Source organism: Zeus faber (genome assembly GCF_960531495.2).
Source record: "Zeus faber genome assembly, chromosome: 3".
NCBI lineage: Eukaryota > Metazoa > Chordata > Actinopteri > Zeiformes > Zeidae > Zeus > Zeus faber.
The window spans coordinates 12,316,383-12,336,832 of NC_137190.1; the positions used below are offsets into that span (position 1 = coordinate 12,316,383).

Here is a 20,450-nt window from a genome sequence, read left to right on the forward strand (position 1 = left end):
TTTGTGTGCGCGCCTCTGCGTAGACATTGTATTGTAAACATTTTTTAATCCAGGTCAAACATCTACACACAAAAAAGTACAGCCAACCACTCACTATTTAGGATTTTATAACTTTCTGAACGATATATATTTTGATATCCGAGATAAATTGGCCTTTTGGAAATAGAGCTATGGCGTGTTCTCCATCTTTCGGTGACGTCTTACACTCTCTCTGTCTATATCGTGCTGCTAATGCGGTGGCGATAAGAAAAACGCAATTAAATACAGTGGAATGTGTAACTAATGATATAGTCGTTATTCGGTATTTAAAATCAACGTTTCGCAGCGTCCCCGGAGGGTCGGCGAGGCGTTACCTTATCGAACACCTTGTAGATAAATGACTTTTATTTTGAAAGGGTCATTACAAACGTTTGACCCTTGAATGATGGGATGGAAGAGTGCCGGTTCCTGTGTAATCCAGTACCTGCAGATGACCCACGATATGACGTCACAAAACGCCATGTTCAAAAATACCTTGTTCCCCTTGCGGGCGAGCTCAGGGAAGCTCCAGAGCGCCCACTCACTCGCTTTGGCTCTCACTTCCTCCCTTTGTCATCCGAAACACTTCAGAGATAAAACATAGCAGCACTTTGCATAAACATTTGCATCTGCTGATGCTTTGGGGTTTTTTTTTGTTTTGTTTTTTTTTTTAAATGGGAGAACAAACCAAATCGAAAAAAAAAAAGACCCCACGTCTTCTAGACTTGATTAATCAAATCACGGTTCATATATAAATTCAAGATCTTATTATCAACACTTCTTGAATGAATTGGCTGGAAAGAAATCTCTCTCCGAGCCCGGTTCTCTCTATTTCACACCAAATTCACGACGCCCGTCTTTCCTGTGACCTTGTGGATTTGTGACTGCTTATAACTCTACCCATTCCGCTCAAAGGGTTTGGCGCTACAATAAAATATTCTGCAAATCCCAAAGTCGTAGAAGTGGCGTAGACATATGATGACAATGCCTTTGTTGATTTTTAAATGGGATTGGTTTGAAAAAATGTGGGGGGGGGAAAACATGTTCATCCAATGTTTCAAATATTATTATTATTATTATTATTATTATGCATTTCTATGTATTTATACAATATTGCCTTATAATAATATTATTTAAAAATATATAAATATTTATATTTTATATATTCTAAATTAAAATCGTGATGGTGGGGGCATCGGGTGATATTTGCATGTGTTTTAAACGCGCTTTGACGCAGTGGAATTAACAGGAGATTCTTGGGGGTTCACCCACGCGGCTCGTGCTCCGTTCAAGTCATGTGGGAATCAAAACGCGAGCGCCTTTCTCGCGCGAACCCCTTAAATGGAGAAATGCCACAAACCTTTGATGGCGACATTTTAAAATGTTGACGATCAACATATATCGTTCCGTTAAGCTTTTTTTTTTTTTTTTCGTAAAAAACGTCCCTCGCAGTCATAGTAGTGGTACTGTTCGCAACGTGAAAGCAGGCGTGACGCGGGACATTCCCACCCGCTCGAAGCTCTCGTTTCCCCATCTCCAACGCGACGCGAACGCAGCGCCGAGTGGGCGGGGTCAGCCTTTAAAGGGGCGGAGGGAGCGAAGGGAAACGGTGTGACGAGGCCCGCGGAGCGCTCGTGTCCTTCCGCCGTCCGGACCCACCGACAGCAGTACGATATCGCTGGGAGGGTGAGCACTGTTTCGTTTTATCATTTAAAAACATGCAAACAAACAAACAAGAACAACAAAAAAAACAATTACTTGACTCGCGTCAAGTAAGGGATAACTTCGAAGCTGCGTTGAGATGTTTGTCCTGCGTACAAAACGACAGCCGTTGTAATTGGTCCTGGCGGTGCTAGCTTAGCCGGAGGTTCTTTGTGTCGGAGTCCTCCATTGATGCGACGCAGCGTTTAGCCAGGAAAAGAGACCGCGGACCCGGGGAAATGTCTGCCAAATGCCGATGCCTGCCCATATAACTGTCTCTCAACGTCCTCTGTACTCGGTTTGCTGTTCTTTTGTTGCAGCGGGGCTGATAAGCGTCGTATCACTGCTCGGAATCGTATATCTGGCAACCAACGTCTTCTGACGTCACACGGAGGTTGCTGTGTCTCGTTTATAAGATGAAACCCTTTCACTGACGATTTACTACTTATCCATATTCTTCTTCAACTCGCTAAGCATGACTTGCTGTCACAGCGATGCCATTGCCGGGGATCAATGATGCTCAATTCCCGGAGCTTTGAGTTGAATTGCTCCTAGCGGCACCTATAGTACCAGCTATATATGTATTTATTTTGTGTTGTTCCCATAAAATGGCCCCTTCCCCACAATCTTGGGCGATGAAGCACAGCACTGAACCTTTTTGAAGCTGCAAAAGCTTTGTTACACTGGAAGGACCCCATGAAGGCCAATTTTGTACCGTTTTGTACACAGTGATATACACACTTGTCACCAGAGAGTTCCATGAAATTAAATCAACAAGTACCCATGCCAAGCCAACCTCGGGGCAGTGTTTCTCAACATGGGGTCCGGGGGACGCCTAGGTCTCATGCAAGAGCTTCAAGGGGTTCCGCGGCAAAATGATTAATAGTTCAGCTTCACTGTAATTTAATTTGCAAGATGTTGGCACAAATAATTGGCGAGTGTATGATAATGACGGTTTTAAGCTGCTTTCACACATGCACTCTGGACATTGTCCAGACCTGATTATCTGTTTCACACAAGTAGCAAAAAAATGGAGATTGTCCGTGTCAGACGCATTTACACCACCTGGAAATAATCTGTTTGGTTAAGATAAGAGGTGGAGCCTGGGTGGAGTGTGCAGGAGGCAGGATGTGATGCAATGACACAATGACGCTGCAGCGTTTTACAGCACACCCAAGATGGCGGACGAGACTACAGACTTATCAGTAGTTGGGCTTTATTTGCGTTGATACTCCATGTATTTAGATGTATCCGTAATATAAACGGGAGGGTTGAAGGGAATAATAAAGGAAGCAGAAAGGAGTACCAAGCAGCTACGCTCCTTGCACGGAGGTAAATAACTGGCGCATGATGGAGACGTCATCAACACAGGACACGCCCACTCGCTCACAGTGAAAGATCCCGACAATCACCTGCTCTGTTCACACATACCACTCAGTCCGACATTATGCAGACTTTGTACTAGGACTCTGGTACAAAGTCTGCATTACCCTGGGTAAGGTCTGGGTAAGGTCAGTTTCAAATGATTCAGACATTTGCGTTCACACATAGAGCTCCTCCAGATAATTTCAGGTGTACAGTACATGTGTGACAGCAGTTCAAGACTGTTTTCTACCTGACCAGTGCACAGAGCACTGGAAGTTTGCGCTCAAATCCTATCTAACAATAAAAATCTGAAATCGAAAATTGGAATCCCAGAGACAAACTAATATCAAATGGGGTCCACAGCGTAATGTGGATCAAATTGAGCCTCCTTGATATGAAAGAGTTGATGGAGGTCTCTTCCGGTGTGACAAGCCATTGTACCCCCCCCCCCAAGATCGTTTACTCCATTTTTTTTTTTTCAACAGTGTAGTTGGGGACTCGGGTCTTTCTCACCCTGAATCTTGCACGTCTCAAAAGTGAATTTAACAGTGAATCACAAATGCTAACCCCCAATATTGTTGATGAAGTTTGAGTAACAAAACGGCTATTGTTCCTCTTTTGTTTTAGAAAATATGTCGTGTAGGCTATGGAAAGAGACCCTGGCGCTGGCAGAGGACTACCTGTCCCACTGCAGCGCCAGCCCACGACAAGCCTCTCCACCTCCCAGCGAGTCGGCCGCTGCCATGCGTCTCCTGGCCCAGGACATGGAGCTGCAGCACCACACACGCTTCCATTCCCTTGCCCAGACCTTCCTGAGCCAGTGCGGGCTGGACCCTTGCACCAGCCTCTGGAAGGTGATGGATGAGCTCGTGGGAGATGGACAATTGAACTGGGGGAGGGTGGTGTCCCTCTTCACCTTTACGGGGGTGGTGGCCAGGCAGCTGCGGGAAAAGGAGGGCGCCAAGCTGGGGCTGGACCCCGTGAAGGGCCAGGAACTGGGACAGGGACCCAGTAGCCCCAGGGGCCTGGCGGCGACCATAGCTGAATACCTGGGAGAGGAGAAGAAAGACTGGCTGCTGGAAAATGGAGGCTGGGTGAGTCTTAAAATGTCACAACTTCAACATGCAAAATCAGGTCTCAAAACACCCATCACTTTAGAAGAGTTTCTCACTGGAAAACAGAGGTTGAATGAATTCAAGGCGTGATAATATTTTGAATATTTTTATTCGCTCAACACAGAAACAAGATATTTTGCCACTGATTCGATCAGGTATTCAAATTCCAGTGTTGATAACGCTGCATGGATTTAGATCGTTCAATTATGGAACACCAACCCGATGGTTGAATAAAGATAAAAAAATCGCATCAAAAACGTCAGATCGGCGAGGCCGATTCTCCCCCATTGGCTATTTTTAAATCCACTTATCTAAGATTTACTTTCCTGCCACATATCTAACCGAGCGCGCTGCGTTCAGTCGCAGATTCTTATCGGCGCCGTTACAGCGAACGCACGCTCATCCTGCTTCGGCAAAGAGGGAGTGCTCAGACGCCGCAGGAAGCCACAGTGATTATAGTGATCGCACAGTAGAATGTGAAGAATGTGCCCTGAGTTGAAGAGAGGGAGGACTTCTTTGTGGGGCCACAGGACAAAAGATATGTCGTCTGGCTGCATTGATCTTAAAATATTGCTGATCTACAACCGGTCATCCAAAGGGTAAAGATACTCCCCAACCCTCTGGGTACCAGTCGTCTGAAACCAGGCAGGAGCTGCTTATCACGCCTCTGGTTGTTCTTCCAAAAATCTCCTGGAGAAACGACGGCGTCTGTGCAGGAAACGGGAAAACCGAACGGAGAGGAACCGCAGCTGAATGCCTGCTTTTGTGAATGGTCTCGCCGCCCCTCCCAAACCACCACCGGGTGCACACCCGCACGCTCTTTTCTTTTTCAACTGGCAGCTGCCTCCAACGGACCTCCACCCTGCTCCGCCAGATGCACTTTGTAGTGGCAGCCAGAGCCTGGCTGCTTTGAATAGTGGCGCTGCGCTAATGGAGGACGTTGCGTGGTGTTTGTTGGTAGAGAAAACAAAGTGTCTGCACAACAGCGAGCACCTGGGCCAGGGAGCAGGTGTCTCCGTCCCAAAACACCAACCAGAAACACAGCTTACACACACGCACACACACACACACGCACACACACACGCACGCACGCACGCACGCACGCTTTGGATGCCGAATTTGGTCCAAAACTGATTGTACCGAAAATAAATATCATAGTTATGCGATGATGAATAATTAGCTTTATGTTATATTTAATTTAAATGATCTGTTTGTTTACTTAAAATTTTTTAGGCAAATTGACATTGTCTGTTTTGGTGTATTCCATCAGTTTGGTGATGATCTGTTAATATTATGAGGCGATGACTAGTGTGGTTTGGAATGTTTAAAGATGCAATGAAGCGTCCTCCATTTTGTTTCTCCGCCTGTTTGTCTTTTTTTTTTTTTTTTCAGCTCTCGCTAGTTTTTATTTATTTATTTATTTATTTATTTATTTATTTAGTTCACGTGGTTTTGGGATGGATGGTCTGAATGTCTCTTTGTGTACTTCCTCCCCCAGGAAGGCTTCTGTAAGTTCTCCCTCAGTGCCAGGGAAGTGAACCAGGACTCGTCGATGAAGACCGCCCTGTTTGCCGCCGCCGGCGTGGGCATCGCGGGGCTGACCTTCCTCCTGGTGCTCTAGCGCCGCAGAGCGCTCGCCACGTCCGTCTCATTTCGCACTCTTAAATACCTTGTTTGATCAGTTTATCCTCTTTGAAATTCAGGGTCTTGGATTTTTAGCTCAACTGAATGTTTGCACATGTTCCAACGTGTCACATGTTTTGCTAACGATTGTCAGTTGCTCCTTAAGATTGTAAAAGTGATCTCATTGCCTTGAGAAATGATGGAGTGGGTGGTGTTGGTTTGCATTATCTGCAGACGTGCTCATTGTCACAAGCGCATGATCTTGCAGAACGCGGTTTGTTTTTGGCGGTGCAGCTACGAAACATTGCATTTCAGTTTTTCAGACACCCTCAGTTTTTTCCTGATTTTATTTTAATTGTTGGCTGCCTTTAATTTGTGTGTTTACCTAAGTTGTGTGTGTGTGGTATAAAGCCATTCTAGTTGTACAACGTATAAATTAATATATTATATTTATATGAAATGAAACTGTTGGCAGTGGCCATTTCTCCATCCAGTTTTGTTTCACTGTTTCCTCTAATCGGTTCTCCGGTCACGTGAACGGTGCGGTTCACTTGGTTTCCACATCTGTTTTATCTTTGTCGCAGTGTGAGAAACCAGACGGCGGTGCTTTTATGTTTTCATTTAGTTTTACTCTCACATCAGACTAACAAACCAGGGACCAATTCTCCAATTTAAACCTGCTGTTGTTTCAACAGTCGCTATGTCGAAACCCATACAGATCTTTGAAACATTATATTTTTACATTTTGTTGTTCTATTTATTTGTCGTTTTTTTTTTTTTTTTTTTTTTTTTTTTTTAATAAAACCGATCCAATCGTGAAAGTGCATTTTTTTATTTTTATTATTATTTTTTTTAAACTGCTGTTGAGTTTGGAGACCCCCGTGCCTCAGGTGGTTTTAATTCAACTGTTGCTGTGTTGACACGGGCTTTATTCCCAGTCCTCTGCCACAGGCCTGTCAGGGCAGGCCTCCAGCTCTGTACAAGCAACCACTCTGTTCTCCTCTCACAACCCCCCGCGGACGTATAAAACATTCTGAGCACCTCTCCCCCGGATCCTCTTTGATATCACGCACCTTCGGGTGTCGCCCGAGCGAAAGGTTCGTCTCGAATGTCCCCGTCTGAACGACGCTGCTTGGGCTCTCCCTCCCTCCCTCCCTCCCTCCCTCCCTCCCTCGGTCGGTGTGTGCTGCGCTCGCCTGTCTTCAGACATGCTGTCATCAATTAGAAATGCGCTTTGGGAGCCACTGTCTGGGTGTTTTCCCTGACGATCGAGAGACGAGCTCTGCAATGACACGCTACAGTAAGAGTTAAAAGCTCCAGCACCGAAGATGTGTTCAATTGGTCAAGTGTTCATATCAATTATAAAATATCAATTATTTTTCAAAGACAAGCAGGCGCTAATCCATCATTAAAACAAGAATAGCCCATTACTGTGAAACCGATGCTTGTGATTGGAGACCCAGAGATAAAGTGGATCTGTAAGTTATTTTGCCAATCTGATATTTCATAATGATCGTAAAATCATTTCATCACGTTGAAAGTTTTATTTACGTTTTTGTGCTTAACCTGTGAGCGAGACTCCTGTGAACGCCGTGGTCCTTTTGAGGGGCTCGGCGTGCTCTGCGGCAGTGGGTTCGGGGGCCGGTCCGTCAAGACTTGGATCTGATCTCCAGAAGCGCTTCCGAGAAGAACGCGTCGCTCGGTGTTTTCGAGAAAACAAGGAATCGCGATGTTGAGGAGCTTATAAAAACCAGGCGCTGTTAATCTTTCATTTGAAATAGGGTCAGAGTCTGGGCCTCTTGTATGTACATGTTATTGTGTGTGTGTGTGTGTGTGTGTGTGTGAATGGCGTGGAGCGCTCTATAATGATTAACAAAAAAAAAGTGCTGTGACGCTGCGATGAGATCATGGCACCTGGAATACTGCTGCACACAAACAAAGAGCCCGAAGAGAAACGTCACGAGTCTCTTGGAGTGTGTAGGAACCTGACGGCGAGACGTGTTCAATTCCACAGTCGTCAGCGCCGCCTGTTTAGCGCGTGGATTATGGAGATTACTCGTACTCGATGTGTGTGTGGGGGGGGGGGGGGGGGCTTAAACTATCCTAGAAGAGCTGAACTACAAACTCGGCCTCCCGTGTCTCACCCCATAAGCTGATCGGTGCGATTAGGGAGAGTAGGGGCTTCATCCTCAGTATGATCGTTTCACTGTCTTCAGCGAGAGGCTTTATGTGGAGGAAAGCTTTTGGGTGGACCGGAGATCAGCGGGATCCGACCTCAGTATCTGACGTGCCCATCTGGAAGGTCAGTATTACAGATGGGCACCGCCGGGCAAAAAAAACAAACATGTTTTGGAACCCCCCCCCCCCTCTCCCCAAAGACTGGGACCTCCCAGTTGGGTGTGTTTGGCCTGCCTGGCATCACTGTCCCGCACCACAGGAGAAAGGGGTCAAACTGCAGAAACTCATTGACCGCAGGATTGTTAAACACAACAGAATGGGAAAAGTACTTTTCGTCCCAGGGTGTAAGTACTTCTACCGAAGTAAGTTACCACACTGACTGTGGTGAAGCTACAAATTACTAGTCGCTCATCAAGGAATTTAGAAAGGAATTGTTTTTGGAAAAAACTTATTTGGATCATGTTTTACCATAGAACAAACTAAGGCCACGCCCCAATCACTGTGGCGTTAGGCAGTGGGTGCGTCTCTCGGCGTGGCTCTGATTACGAAGTCCCACTACGCCAAGGCCAAAAGTCCAAAAGTTTGGAAAAAGAACACAATTAGGCCGAATTAGGTTCTCTTTGTGAATGGACAAAACAAAGCCTTGCGAGCCTTGCAAATGGTTGCGAGGAGCTGAATTAGGCCGCGCCTCACTTTAAAATCATTGTTAGTCTTTCTTTTTTTCCCCCCATCGTAATATCAATATTCCATGTGTTGAGAAAGATGCATCGGACTTCCTCACAGAATTTTTTGACATTACTGAAATTATCATGTTTCAATAATATAAAAGACACAAAACATATATTTTTTTTATACCTTTATTATATGCCTTCAATGCAAAGCTGGTTACAAATCCATAAATCACAACGGCATTTGACTACATTGGAAGAAAAAAAAAAAAAAAAAGCATAAAAACAGTAATATCATACGGTATTTGTATGTATGTAAAATGATTACTGTAATATGTTGATTTTTTTTTCCCCTGCCAAATCTCTAGTTAAGTTGAGACCAGATTATACTTTTTTATTGACTATGTATTTTAAGGGAATACAATGACGTGATGTAAATGGCCCCAGACTCATCGCACTGGGGTTCGGGCAAAGATAATCTTTGATACTAAAGCCAAAACGCATGACCCCCGATCATCTTCTGATTTGTGTAAGCAGGAAAACGGCAGCTGTCTGAATAAACTGAGTTTGCAGGAACAGATCCACACGCGTGGCAATGCAGCTGTGGATAAAACGTGAGAATAAAGCGCAAGGACGGACGAGGGACCCCGGAAGAGGCCCCCACCCGGCGGCCCGGCGTGCTGAAACGCCCTCTGGTTTGCATCGTGCGCAGACTCCTGGTTTTAAGTTTGCACATTCATGAACAGAGCTCAGATCAGCCCCCCGGGCACCGGGCAGTGGCTCCCCGTGTCCTCCTTTCTCTGGGATGTATTCACAGCGGAACGCGCAGCTCTGCTTCGTGGCGCCAGCCCCGACTGTCTCATTTGGATTCTTCTTCTGGGTCAGGGATGAACAAAACCCCTCGAAAATTTTAATCTAGACCGTTTGAAATATGCCAATCATTCTAGGCCAAAACAAAACAGAACGTCTGCTTTTCAGTTGTGAATACAGCCGTGTGGTCAAGGCGTCCGTCAGACCTCCGTTCCTCCCCTTATTATGAGGCCGCTTTCACCATCTCCACCACCTGGACGGACGGGGAACGGATGTTAGATTTCCTTTACCTGGTCATTTTATACATGATTTATCGGGGTCAAAAGTATCAACGCATATTAATAATTGGGGGGAACGGCTTGTGATGGCTGACCTTGGCGTTATCCGGGTAGCTTCCGGACTCCAGTTTGGAGAACTTCTTCTTCCCGTCAATGCTCACCTCGAAGCTGGCTGCAGGGGGAACCAAAGCACACAGCTCAGTGCGGTGTGACGTCATGGGAGTCTCGCCAAAACAAAAGTGTAAAGTGAGTGTGTCCGGCCCGAGCGGTGTTTTTCTTAAGGTCGTTTGGTGGTTAAAACGCATATTTAACGCTCGGTGTAAATACTGGTTTCAACCAGTGTGTCTTGGTTGAGCGTTTGAGGCAGTAGTACCAACATGGATTCCTCGAGTTGTCTCCACTTTTAGTAAAGTGGACTTGACTAAAAGAGGCCACTGCAGCTTCTTTTTTTTTTTCCCCATGCAGACGTAGATTATTAGGTGGCAAAGTGATTGATAAGGATATGGAGCTGATAAATGATCAATGAGTTAAAGTCTTGGAAGCCGACTATACTGAAGTAAGTACCAATACTTGAAAGTAGTTTTCCTTTGAAGCACTTGAAGTACAGTGGCAGTGTGTACTGGTAGCGTGTATTGGCAATGTGTAGTGTGTACAGTGAGTAGTGTGTACAGTGTGTAGTATGCAGTGTGTATTGTACAGTGGCAGTGTGTACTGGTAGTGTGCAGTGTGTACAGTGAGTAGTGTGTACTGGCAGTGTGTAGTGTGTACAGTATACAGTGTGTGCTGGCAGTGCACTCACATGACTTCCCCTCCTCTCCAATCACCTTGGCGCCCGGGACACTGCTCAAAATCGCATCCGACAGGGAGCGAAAACGAGCAATGCCGGCTCAGCTGTATCTGGAAACACAAACAAGTTTGAGAAAAAATAAAAATATTTTTTTTTATAATTCGGCTGCCACGATCCACCCAGCCTGCATTTCAAAACAGATTCCGATGAATGAACTTTGACATAAATAACTTTATACTTACCAGTGTGCCACGTGGATTTGAACCATGGCTGCTTTGTTTTAGCCGCTGCTCGACTTGTGTTGATCTGGGTGGTAAGAAGGAAGGTGAGAAGAACCCAAACTGCAAGGTGCGTGTGTGACGGTGTGTATTTAAAGCCCTGGGTGTGGATTGCCCGCCCACTTCATACTGCGGGTTCCCAAACTGAGGTCCACCGCCCACTTAACGGTCCTTCAAGGGAGAGCAAGCAAGCAAGCAAGCAAGCAAGCACACGCACACGCACACACACACACACACACACACACACACACACACACACACACACACACACACACACACGATCCTTCCTCAAAAAGATCTCATTGTGGGTTGCCATTGTGAAACTACACACCTGCAACTGGCGTGTTGCTAAAGAATGTGGGGGCATGGTTTGTAATGCACCACGTTACCGGAGTGTCTCAGCTGCTGTCTTAGCTCTCTAAAGATGGAGGCTTTGAACATAAAAAAAAAACAAAACAAAAAACAAAGATGAACCGCTGAAACGCAGGCGGTAACGCTCGTTTGCGTCACCCGTAAATGTTGATCCATCTTTTAAGCCACGAAAACAATAACATTTTGAGTCCATGCTAGAAAGATTGCTGCAGTTACATTTCAGATGTATTTTATTAGTTTAAATGATATACAGTAGAAAATGTATACAGTAATAACCATTGTGTCTGTGTTCCCCTGCATAAAATAGTTAATCTGTTCAGCTCATGCCAGATAACAGTATCTATAAGATACACTAGATTGTAATTTGCTCACACAAGAATTGATGACAAAGATATAGCAATAGTACCTTTGTAACAAAAAAAAACAAAAACAACAAAAAAAACAAAACTATTGGAAATTTTTGGTGGACACATTTACAGAGTTGAATACAATAAAATTACATACATTGTACTGTAAAAGTTGCATTGCAATCTGCCCATATCTTACAAGATTTTCAAATTCATCTATATCTTATTAAGTATGCAACAAAACAAGTGATTCATTACACACACACACACACATATATATATATATGTATGTATATATATATATATATATCTTTCAATATTTATATAAAAAAAAAAGATCTGTTGACATACTGCAAATCACATTGCTGTGTATATATCTGCAGGCTCTCCCTGTTGAACCCGCTGTGACAGACGTACAAGTTCTCTTCCACTGTTCTTTGTTCTGTGTTCAAACAAGGCAACTTCACGTTATTCATAATAAATACTTGATCTTCTGCAGTGTTCCTGTACCTGTTGATAGCAATGTCATTTATATTTATTTATAATATATTCACAACATAAAAATATGTAAAAAATACCTTTTAAAAAACAAAAACAAAAAAAAACATTTTCCCCTGATCCCCCCCCCCCCACCCTCCCCCATTTATGCATAAAAAAGGTCACCATAGGTACTTTGTGTTTAAACACAGCATTTGGCGGGTTTGGAGAGAAAAAAAACAAAAAACAAAAAAAGTAACACAGTCTGCATGCATCATTTTGCCGTGGCACCAACTGCCGTGATTATTCCAGTTTATAAAAGCAGCCGTCTCCACCCAAACCAGATACTAACAGTACCAGTACTGGATTCCGACTGGAAACCAGTTAGAGCATCAGTCGCATCGACTGGCGGGACTCCCTCACGCCAGCGCCCGGGTCGCTGGAGTCTTCCTGCGGGAACGTCACCTTGTCTGGCGTGTAATCATTCCTCTTTAGATCTGAAAATAAATACAGTAAAATTGGCAAAGTTCAAATTGAGGGGACCAGAGCAGAATAATTGTCCTGTTTTAATTCTTGGATTTTCAGTTTTTGTTTACAGTTTTTGATTATATAAAATGTATTTCTAAACAAGTGCAACAGCTTGCACATGATGGATGAAGGTGTTAATGTAATGACCAATTTAAAACTTAAACCCCCTGTTGCAAAAATGCACTTGTTTAAATATAAATTTTATATAATCGGTAAAAAAAAATGATCACTATTACGTTCAGATTAGGCACTCTTCTTATCATTTGGTTGGACATCCTTTTTATGAAGTTACTTTTTGACCCCATGTTCATAGTCCATAAAACAGCCGCTGAGTTTCAGTGTATCTCAATGGGAATTCGGCTTGAATTATGTCGGCTTCCATTTATTCAGGTATTTACATGAATATGTGTTTCATAACAACCACTTTCCTATATTGACCCCCTTTTTTCCATGTTACAAGTATCTCGACAGATCACTCTTATTTTTAAATTTGGTTGGATATCTTGCGTGAAGTGACTCTCTGAAGTCTGTCTTATCTCATGTACACTTCCAAGATCATAAAACAACTTCTTTGAATTGAAACGCTCTTAATGGGAATTCATGGGATGAATAACTCGAGCAGTAGTTTCTCCTCGACTCACTTAGTCATTGACTTCAGTAGCACAATGAGTCAGACAAAACTTCTACTGAAATAATCTGTAACTCCCTTATTTCTGGCTTGAATGTGATGGCTCCTTAACATCTTTTTGACTTCAATCAGTGAACAGTCAGTTTTTGAAGTTGATGCATTGGAAGCAGGAAAAATGGGCAAGCGTAAGGATCTGAGCCACGTTGACAAGACAAAATTGTGATGCTACACGACTGGGGCAGAGCATCTCCAAAACAGCAGGTCTTGTGGGGTGTTCCTGGTATGCAGTGGTTAGTACCTACCAAAAGTGGTCCAAGGAAGGACAACCGGTGAACTGGCAACAGGGTCATTGGTGCCCCTGGGCTCATTGAAGAGTGTGGGGAGGGAATTCTAGCCCATCTGGTCCGATCCCTCAGAAGAGCTGCTGTAGCACAAATTGCTGGAAAAGTTGATGCTGCTATGATAGAAAGGTGTCAGAACACACAGTGCATCGCAGCGTACTGCGTAGCCTAAGACTGGCCAGAGTGCCCATGTTGACCCCTGTCCACCGCTGAAAGCACCTACACTGGGCACGTGAGCGTCAGAACTGGACCATGGAGCAATGGAAGAATGTGGCCTGGTCTGATGAATCACGTTTTCTTCTACATCATGTGGATGGCCGGGTGCCTGTGCGTCCTTTACCTGGGGAACAGATGGCACCAGGATGCTCTTTGGGAAGAAGGCAAGCCGGCAGAGGCAGTGTGAGGCTCTGGGCAATGTTCTGCTGGGAAACCTTGGGTTCTGGCATTCATGTGGATGTTACTTTGAGACGTACCACCTACCTAAACATTGTTTCAGACCAAGTTCACCCCTTTATAGCAACGGTATTCCCTGATGGCAGTGACCTTTCAGTAGGATAATGAACCCTTTCACACTGTTCAGGAATGGATTTAAGAACATGACAAATAGTTCAAGGTGTGGACCTCCAAATTCCCCAGATCTCAATCCAATCAAGCATCTGTGGGATGTGCTGGAACCATAAGCCTCGATCCATGGGGGCCCCACCTCGCAACTTCCAGGACGTAAAGGATCTGCTGCTAACGTCTTGGTGCCAGATACCACAGGACACCTTCAGAGGTCTTGTGGAGTCCATGCCTCCACGGGTGTGCAACTGTTTTGGTGGCACGAGGGGGAGCTACACAATATTAGGCAGCTGGTTTTAATGTTGTGGCCGATCTGTGTATATTCTATAGTGGGTTTGAGTAGTTGACAGCTGAATTCCTTTTAAGATAGAGAGAAACTCAAATAAGCCGTTTAATGGGCTTGGAAGAGAACGGGTAGAATGGGGTCAGAGACAGAACCAACCAACTAATAAAAATTGGGCCAAATTTGAACACAATACCTGAATAGGGTATTAGATTTAGCAATTTAAACAAATAGAACTACATAGATAAATAGAATCAGACAAAACACTTTTTGAAGGACCCACAAACACCCTGAACTAGACAAGTAGGTTCCATGCCAATTCTATTCCATTGCCCTTTCTGTATCATATTGTGTAGTCATTTAAAACAGTCCATTTGGCACTTTACAACAGTAATCCACTAAAAGCAGTTCAGGAAAGAGTAAACCTCTCCTACCAGGAAGTTTGAGCTTCCGACAGCAGGAATTGCAGTGATGTTTTGCACGGAAGTTTCGAATGGCATCATCTCCCAGATTAGCAGGCCCGAAAATCATATCATAAGACCTACGGGAGAACAGAGAAATTATTTAGAATCATGATCAAACATGGCGCCATCATATGAACAAAAAAAAAGTATGAGCTGGAACTTACCCCTTCTCACTGCTCTTTATAACAGATGGATCCGTCAGAATCTCCCCCACACCTAGCCAAACACACTATTAGCCTTACTGTATATAAATTTAAGGCAAATTCCAGTAATTAACTGTAACCTTATTTGTTCATCATTGGGAGTCAACCTGAGTGATTGACTCCCAAAGATGGAAAAATAAGGTTTAGGTTAAACAGATTCATTTTAAGACCAATGTAACAGCAGTGAGGTGGATCTGCAATACACAAAAAGTATTGGGGGAGGGGGTCTAATAGTTGTAAACAGGCCCCCACTGGCAGCTTTGGCTTGTGGACCATTGTTTGTTTTTGAGATTATAGATCTCAAAAATATTGTTATTGGAAGGCCGATGTCAAATTGCATTTTAGGCTGCTTGCTCGCCAACACACTTTACATTACTGATAAAACATACATTTTCCTGATGATGCCCACATTTTTAATATGCCATCTATTAACAGGTTTTGAAAATTTTGAACGATATGGTGCGGCATTTTTCCTAAAAAAGATCTCCCGGTGACAACTAGGGTTAGACATATTTACCACATATTTATATTTACTTTCCCCTTGAGGGTAAAGTTGTCATTTTATTTATTTTGGGATTTACGCGTACCGTGTAAAGACTAATGGCTGGATGTGCGCCAGCAAATTAGCCTGTGCCTGCATAAACTGGACACCTGACTGGGGTCAAGGACTAGTTCCTACCTTGCAGGTCCAGCACCAGCAGCTCGCCGCGGGTGTACTCGTAGGTCCAGTGGCTGAAGGCCAGCATGGTCTCCTCCAGGAGGTTGGTGGGCACAATCTCGTACCCGTTGTTGTTGTTAAACTTCCTGAACTCGCCGGTGATGCATTCCTCTATTGCGAACCACTGGCCGGCCGAGTGACAGTACAGCAAGAACACCTCTAAGAACCTGCGCACAAGGACGACAGGCCTCTTAAACAAAATGCACCACAAAACTAATTAGACCACACTATTTTGTGCATAGGTACCTTGAGATGTAGTGCTGACCATTTGGACAGTAACACATTTTCTGGTGCTTTGGCTCCGTACTCCCAACATTTTGATGATCAATTAATGAGGCTTCCATTTGAGAGTTTTTAGAAATAACCTTTTCATGCACAGTCCCCTTTTCCAGGCAACCAAACATATTTGGAAGGATATCTTCTGTATGAAGTGACTTTCAATGAGAATTCAACTACACAAATACACGATTGAATACATGGGTTGGCTGAAATGTTTGGCTTGACAATATGAGCTTAGAGTACAGATTGTGGCTTGTATTTGAGAGTGTTTCGTAATATGAAGGGAACCTTTTTCATGCATCAGCTTCTTTTTTCAGTTCTCTTTTCATGAGTTTATGGTAATTAATCATTAATCAGTCATTAATGAAACCAGAAATATGGAAATTATGAACGGATTCTTTCAGAAGAAGCTTCTTCTGACTAATTGTTCGACTGAAGTCAATGAGGAATTTAGTGAGGAGAAACTACGGTTGAAGTTATTCATCCACATCTCCTGCATTTCTAGATCGTTTGTGATGACCAATGCCTCCTTTTCAACTTACTCATTTAGCCAACTATTAGACTATTTGAGTAGTTGACCGTTGAATTCCATTGAAAGTCACTTCAAACAGAAGATATTCAACCAAATACCATTAGTTGCCTGAAAAAGGGGACTACGCAAGAAAAGGGTTATTTCCAAATTATGTATCCACTAATCATATAAATACTCTCAGATCGAAGACAATCTGAACTTTAAGCTCATGTAAATTGATTGGTAATCAAAACATGTGGAGTACAGCGCCAAATCAACAGATTATGGTCAGTATCTAGCAAGGTCCATTCATCTAGATGAGTGAGTCACATTGCAGGGCCATAATCTAGAGAAAGCCCTTGACTAGCACTTTCACACCTAATGGTATCTTGCAGACAGTCGCACATGAGAAAATGTCCGCTGGTTTTAGGGAAGGAAACTCTTCTTCTTAGAGATGGGAGTTTACCTTGGAGAGTAAGGGATTGTTTTCGGCCTGATTTGGTTGAAGGCAAATGTCAGCTTCTGAGCAGCTCGCTGCTGTTGAATTTCCTGGAAAGAAAGAAGGATACGACTCACATGCCTGGGGATGTTTCAGATCTATGAATATGGTTACTATTATGTAAACAGACTGCCGGTACTATAGCACTGTTTCCCACTGGCAAATAAATTCAACACATTATTATTGCAGCATTGTTGTTGATGGCAATAAGGTAACTTTCACGCTAATCAAGTTGTTAAGATGGTGCTTTTGTATTTATTCACATTTTATTCTAATGTTTTCCGCACTAATCATTCCCCAACCTCTCCCCCACACACACACCAGGCTTCATGGTCCATGTACAGTATCTGCACTGCTTCTCAACTCAGGGGGTCAGCGTACCAGATTTTGTAGTTTGGTAATTGAAATGAATGTGAATCCTACCCTGAGACAAAGGTGAAGCACGGTGTCCTCTTTGTAAATGCTCTGCCAGGTCTGGACCACCTCAGGGAGGAAGGACTTGACTATGTACAGGTGTCCCGGCTTCAGGATGTCGTACTCAGACCAGGTGCAGAGCACCTTGAGAGCTCTCCTCAGCCCCCCGCCCATCTCCTCCTTGCTGAGGAACTCAATTTTGGCACAGAGACCCCGCTGGGCCCAGGAAGACATGCTGTTGTTGATTGTGTTGGGGGAGCTCTCCTCCAGACGGTACACAGTAACTGGTTCGCCTGGTTGGAAACGCAGGTTCAGTCCCCTGGTGCTCACCCAATATTCAAAGTAGAACCTTTTGACAAGTGTCTTTGATACAATGTAGCTTGATCTATCATTTCTATTTTATAAATTCACTCTTTTGTTGCATATTTCCTTTTTTGTGGAAATTTCGCTTATAAATGAAATCTACTTGCAAGCCAAATTGCACTGAAACACATTCTTACGTTTATCTGGCTGTCATTGCAAGTGTTTAAACCTAAGGTGCTGTTGGTGAGAAAGAACAACGTTACAACAGCAGCCTTGGCCTCTTCTTCCATATTGTCCAATTGAGGCTTTCAGTTTCAACATGAGTTACAGTTGGTTTTCTTGCACGTTCACATGAACACACTTGTCATTGGCAATCTGATCACATTATTTCAACACGCGCACACATGTCGGTTACCTCATTTGTAACGGTTCATAGTGCAACCTTGCGGAACGCTTTACTATTGCAAAAATGACCACTCCCTGTGTCCAAACGCAGTTACATTGCCTTTTTGAAAAACATGAAACTCACATTGTCATGCATTATCTGAAAAAATAATGGTCTCAGACTGTGTACTTGATCAGGATTTTAATAAGGCTTTTGGATACAGCCGCGCTAATGTAAGAGAACAAAGTTTTGTGGATGCTAACTGAGAACCTGCTGGATAGTCTGGGGTACGTGAATAAAGTGGTTCTAAATAAAATGTTCGGTAAAACTGTTATTCAAAGCAAGTTCAGTAAGGTTGAACTAGTAAGTACAAAGTCTCAATAGGAAACTATCCTTTTAGATGGAAGCGATCAAGGTCTAGTCTCTCACTGACACCAGCACTGAGCCTTACCTCTAGGGGGCACAGGGGTGAAGGGGATACTCTGGGATAGCCTCATTAGGTTATTACGCTCCACAGCTATGGGGTGGAAAACAAGCACAGACACACACACACACACACACACACACACACACACACACACACACACACACACACACACACACACACACACACACACACACACACACACACACACACACACACACACACACACACATTCACTGGTCAATACCACTACTTTGGTGGGGAATGAAACAGGGATAAACTACTATGTTGGTGGGGCAGAGCCGCCCGCCAGACGCCCTTGGGCCCTCTGATACAGAGACACAGGTGATGGGGTTGAAAACACACCAGTTTTATTGCAGAGAGTGGGCATGGTGGAACAAGCCCCGAGCAGATGGAAGCCATGTCATGACAGGGGCTTCCCTTCGGCCATGACAAGAGAATCCCTCCTGCCAGGGCTTCTCCCTGGCCTGAGTTTGGTGTTGGGGGTACGTGGTGTGGGGGTTGTGCGGTTTGAGCAGCCACACCTGTCTTGGGTCTAGGTAATTGGGGCCCAGGACCAGGGTGGATGTACGCCTGTTGCTCGTTAGACCAATCAAAGAGAAACAGGTAAAAACCCCATCCCCCCCACACACACAGGAGAGGAGCACGTGTCATGACATGTTTTACATCTGCTCCGGACTTGTTTCCCCTTGCCCACTCTACAATAAACTGGTGTGTTCTCAACTTCATCCTCTGTGTCTCTGTGTCAGAGGGTCCTGAAAAAGGTCTTTCACATTTTATTCCAAACAAGCCTTGTGACTGTTCAGTCTTGCTTTGTAAGTTGGTTGGTTAAGTTGGTTATTAAAAACCCTGCCAGCTCTTGATACTCAAGTTATTTGAATAGAAAGTAGGGGGAAAAGTTAAAATTCTAATTTGGACAGCACTCCCATTACTTAAAACCTATACTGTATCATCCTCAAAGCAGTGATGTGATTTAACTTTTAAAAAGCCAAGAGGTAGAATATTTCATATACACTCCTTCTGTTTTAACGTGATAGGAATCTTTATGATTTACAACTTTTACAAGATAAGTAACTGCTGCCGAGATGTGTGTTCTAATTTCACAGATGTCGCCACAGAGTAGAGGAAGATTTCCCACACGAAGTGTTCAAACAGCCAATGAAGGGGAAGCAGCATCACAAAATCTAATAATTATGAAGGTGTTTACTTTGCACGCTTCCACCAAAGAAGTTTGATTAATGTCCCATTGATTGTCTGACTACTGTTAATGTATATGTGGGGTAGATGAAGATGCAAAACAAAGTGTGCAGCCCTACAGCCTGGGTCTATATAATAATATGTAAGGAATATGAAGCCAAAATCTCACCTGAATATTGGTAACTTTCCATGGGCTTGAAGGGAGAGCCAATGGCTGCGGAAATAATTTGAATTTACATAAACAATGGTGATTAGCCGTTCAAGAATAGCTATTAGCTGTGAATGGAAATTATGTCAGACATCAGTATAAATAAACTACTAAATAGAATCTCTCAACTGACAAACCTCAACCAGTAGATGGCCCTGTGATGCTGCATAAAAAGCTAACCGAACACATGTCATGGTAAAAACCTCTGCAACAACCAAAGCAATTCCAGCGTTTCAAAATATTCCGTTCTATAACTTTGTAGAAAACCAGCTGCCATATCAGGCACAAAATAAGGTTAAAACAAAGGCTAGAGTATATTTATTTAAAAAAGTGATCATCTCAGCTTTTGGATATTTTAAACTTGAATTAATAAGTTGTAAACAAGATACTCACAGTCCTTCCTGGCTCCCAGATGTGCGTGCCGTGAGGTGTACAGACAAGATGCAGCTGGAATCAAAATCACAAC

The 20,450-nt window shown here is 43.8% G+C and overlaps 2 protein-coding genes and 1 long non-coding RNA gene across 3 annotated transcripts in view; 1 reads left to right on the forward strand and 2 right to left on the reverse strand.

Annotated features, from left to right (window-relative positions):
* The first annotated feature begins 1,658 nt into the window (after positions 1 to 1,658).
* Positions 1,659 to 6,607, forward strand: bcl2l10 (BCL2 like 10). Its single transcript, XM_079998013.1, has 3 exons — positions 1,659 to 1,704; positions 3,712 to 4,178; positions 5,698 to 6,607. Exons 2-3 carry the CDS (start codon positions 3,717 to 3,719, stop codon positions 5,818 to 5,820), a joined length of 585 nt encoding a protein of 194 aa, XP_079854139.1. The 5' UTR covers positions 1,659 to 1,704; positions 3,712 to 3,716; the 3' UTR covers positions 5,821 to 6,607.
* A 2,243-nt stretch (positions 6,608 to 8,850) lies between these two features.
* LOC307227678 lies at positions 8,851 to 10,884 on the reverse strand. The gene is made up of 4 exons (XR_013844061.1): positions 10,786 to 10,884; positions 10,556 to 10,653; positions 9,852 to 9,928; positions 8,851 to 9,731 (listed from the first exon to the last, which is right to left on the reverse strand). It is a non-coding gene; the product is annotated as an uncharacterized lncRNA (long non-coding RNA).
* Positions 10,885 to 12,203: 1,319 nt separating this feature from the next.
* trpm7 (transient receptor potential cation channel, subfamily M, member 7) overlaps positions 12,204 to 20,450 on the reverse strand; it is a 51,294-nt gene continuing 43,047 nt past the window's right edge. Inside the window, exons 32-40 of the mRNA XM_079996998.1 lie at positions 20,378 to 20,431; positions 19,946 to 19,990; positions 18,586 to 18,651; positions 17,456 to 17,739; positions 17,000 to 17,082; positions 15,705 to 15,910; positions 14,987 to 15,038; positions 14,793 to 14,899; positions 12,204 to 12,514 (exon numbers count right to left, since the gene is read on the reverse strand). Coding sequence (XP_079853124.1) covers positions 12,402 to 12,514; positions 14,793 to 14,899; positions 14,987 to 15,038; positions 15,705 to 15,910; positions 17,000 to 17,082; positions 17,456 to 17,739; positions 18,586 to 18,651; positions 19,946 to 19,990; positions 20,378 to 20,431 — 1,010 coding nt within the window. The 3' untranslated portion in view covers positions 12,204 to 12,401. The remainder of the gene's footprint in view (positions 12,515 to 14,792; positions 14,900 to 14,986; positions 15,039 to 15,704; positions 15,911 to 16,999; positions 17,083 to 17,455; positions 17,740 to 18,585; positions 18,652 to 19,945; positions 19,991 to 20,377; positions 20,432 to 20,450) is intronic.

What these genes read in the sequence shown, in the direction of transcription:
- bcl2l10 (XM_079998013.1), top strand. Translation starts at nt 3,717, where the DNA reads ATGTCGTGTAGGCTATGGAAAGAGACCCTGGCGCTGGCAGAGGACTAC. An exon ending in TGCTGGAAAATGGAGGCTGG is followed by an intron (nt 4,179 to 5,697) that starts GTGAGTCTTAAA and finishes TTCCTCCCCCAG; the next exon opens with GAAGGCTTCTGTAAGTTCTC.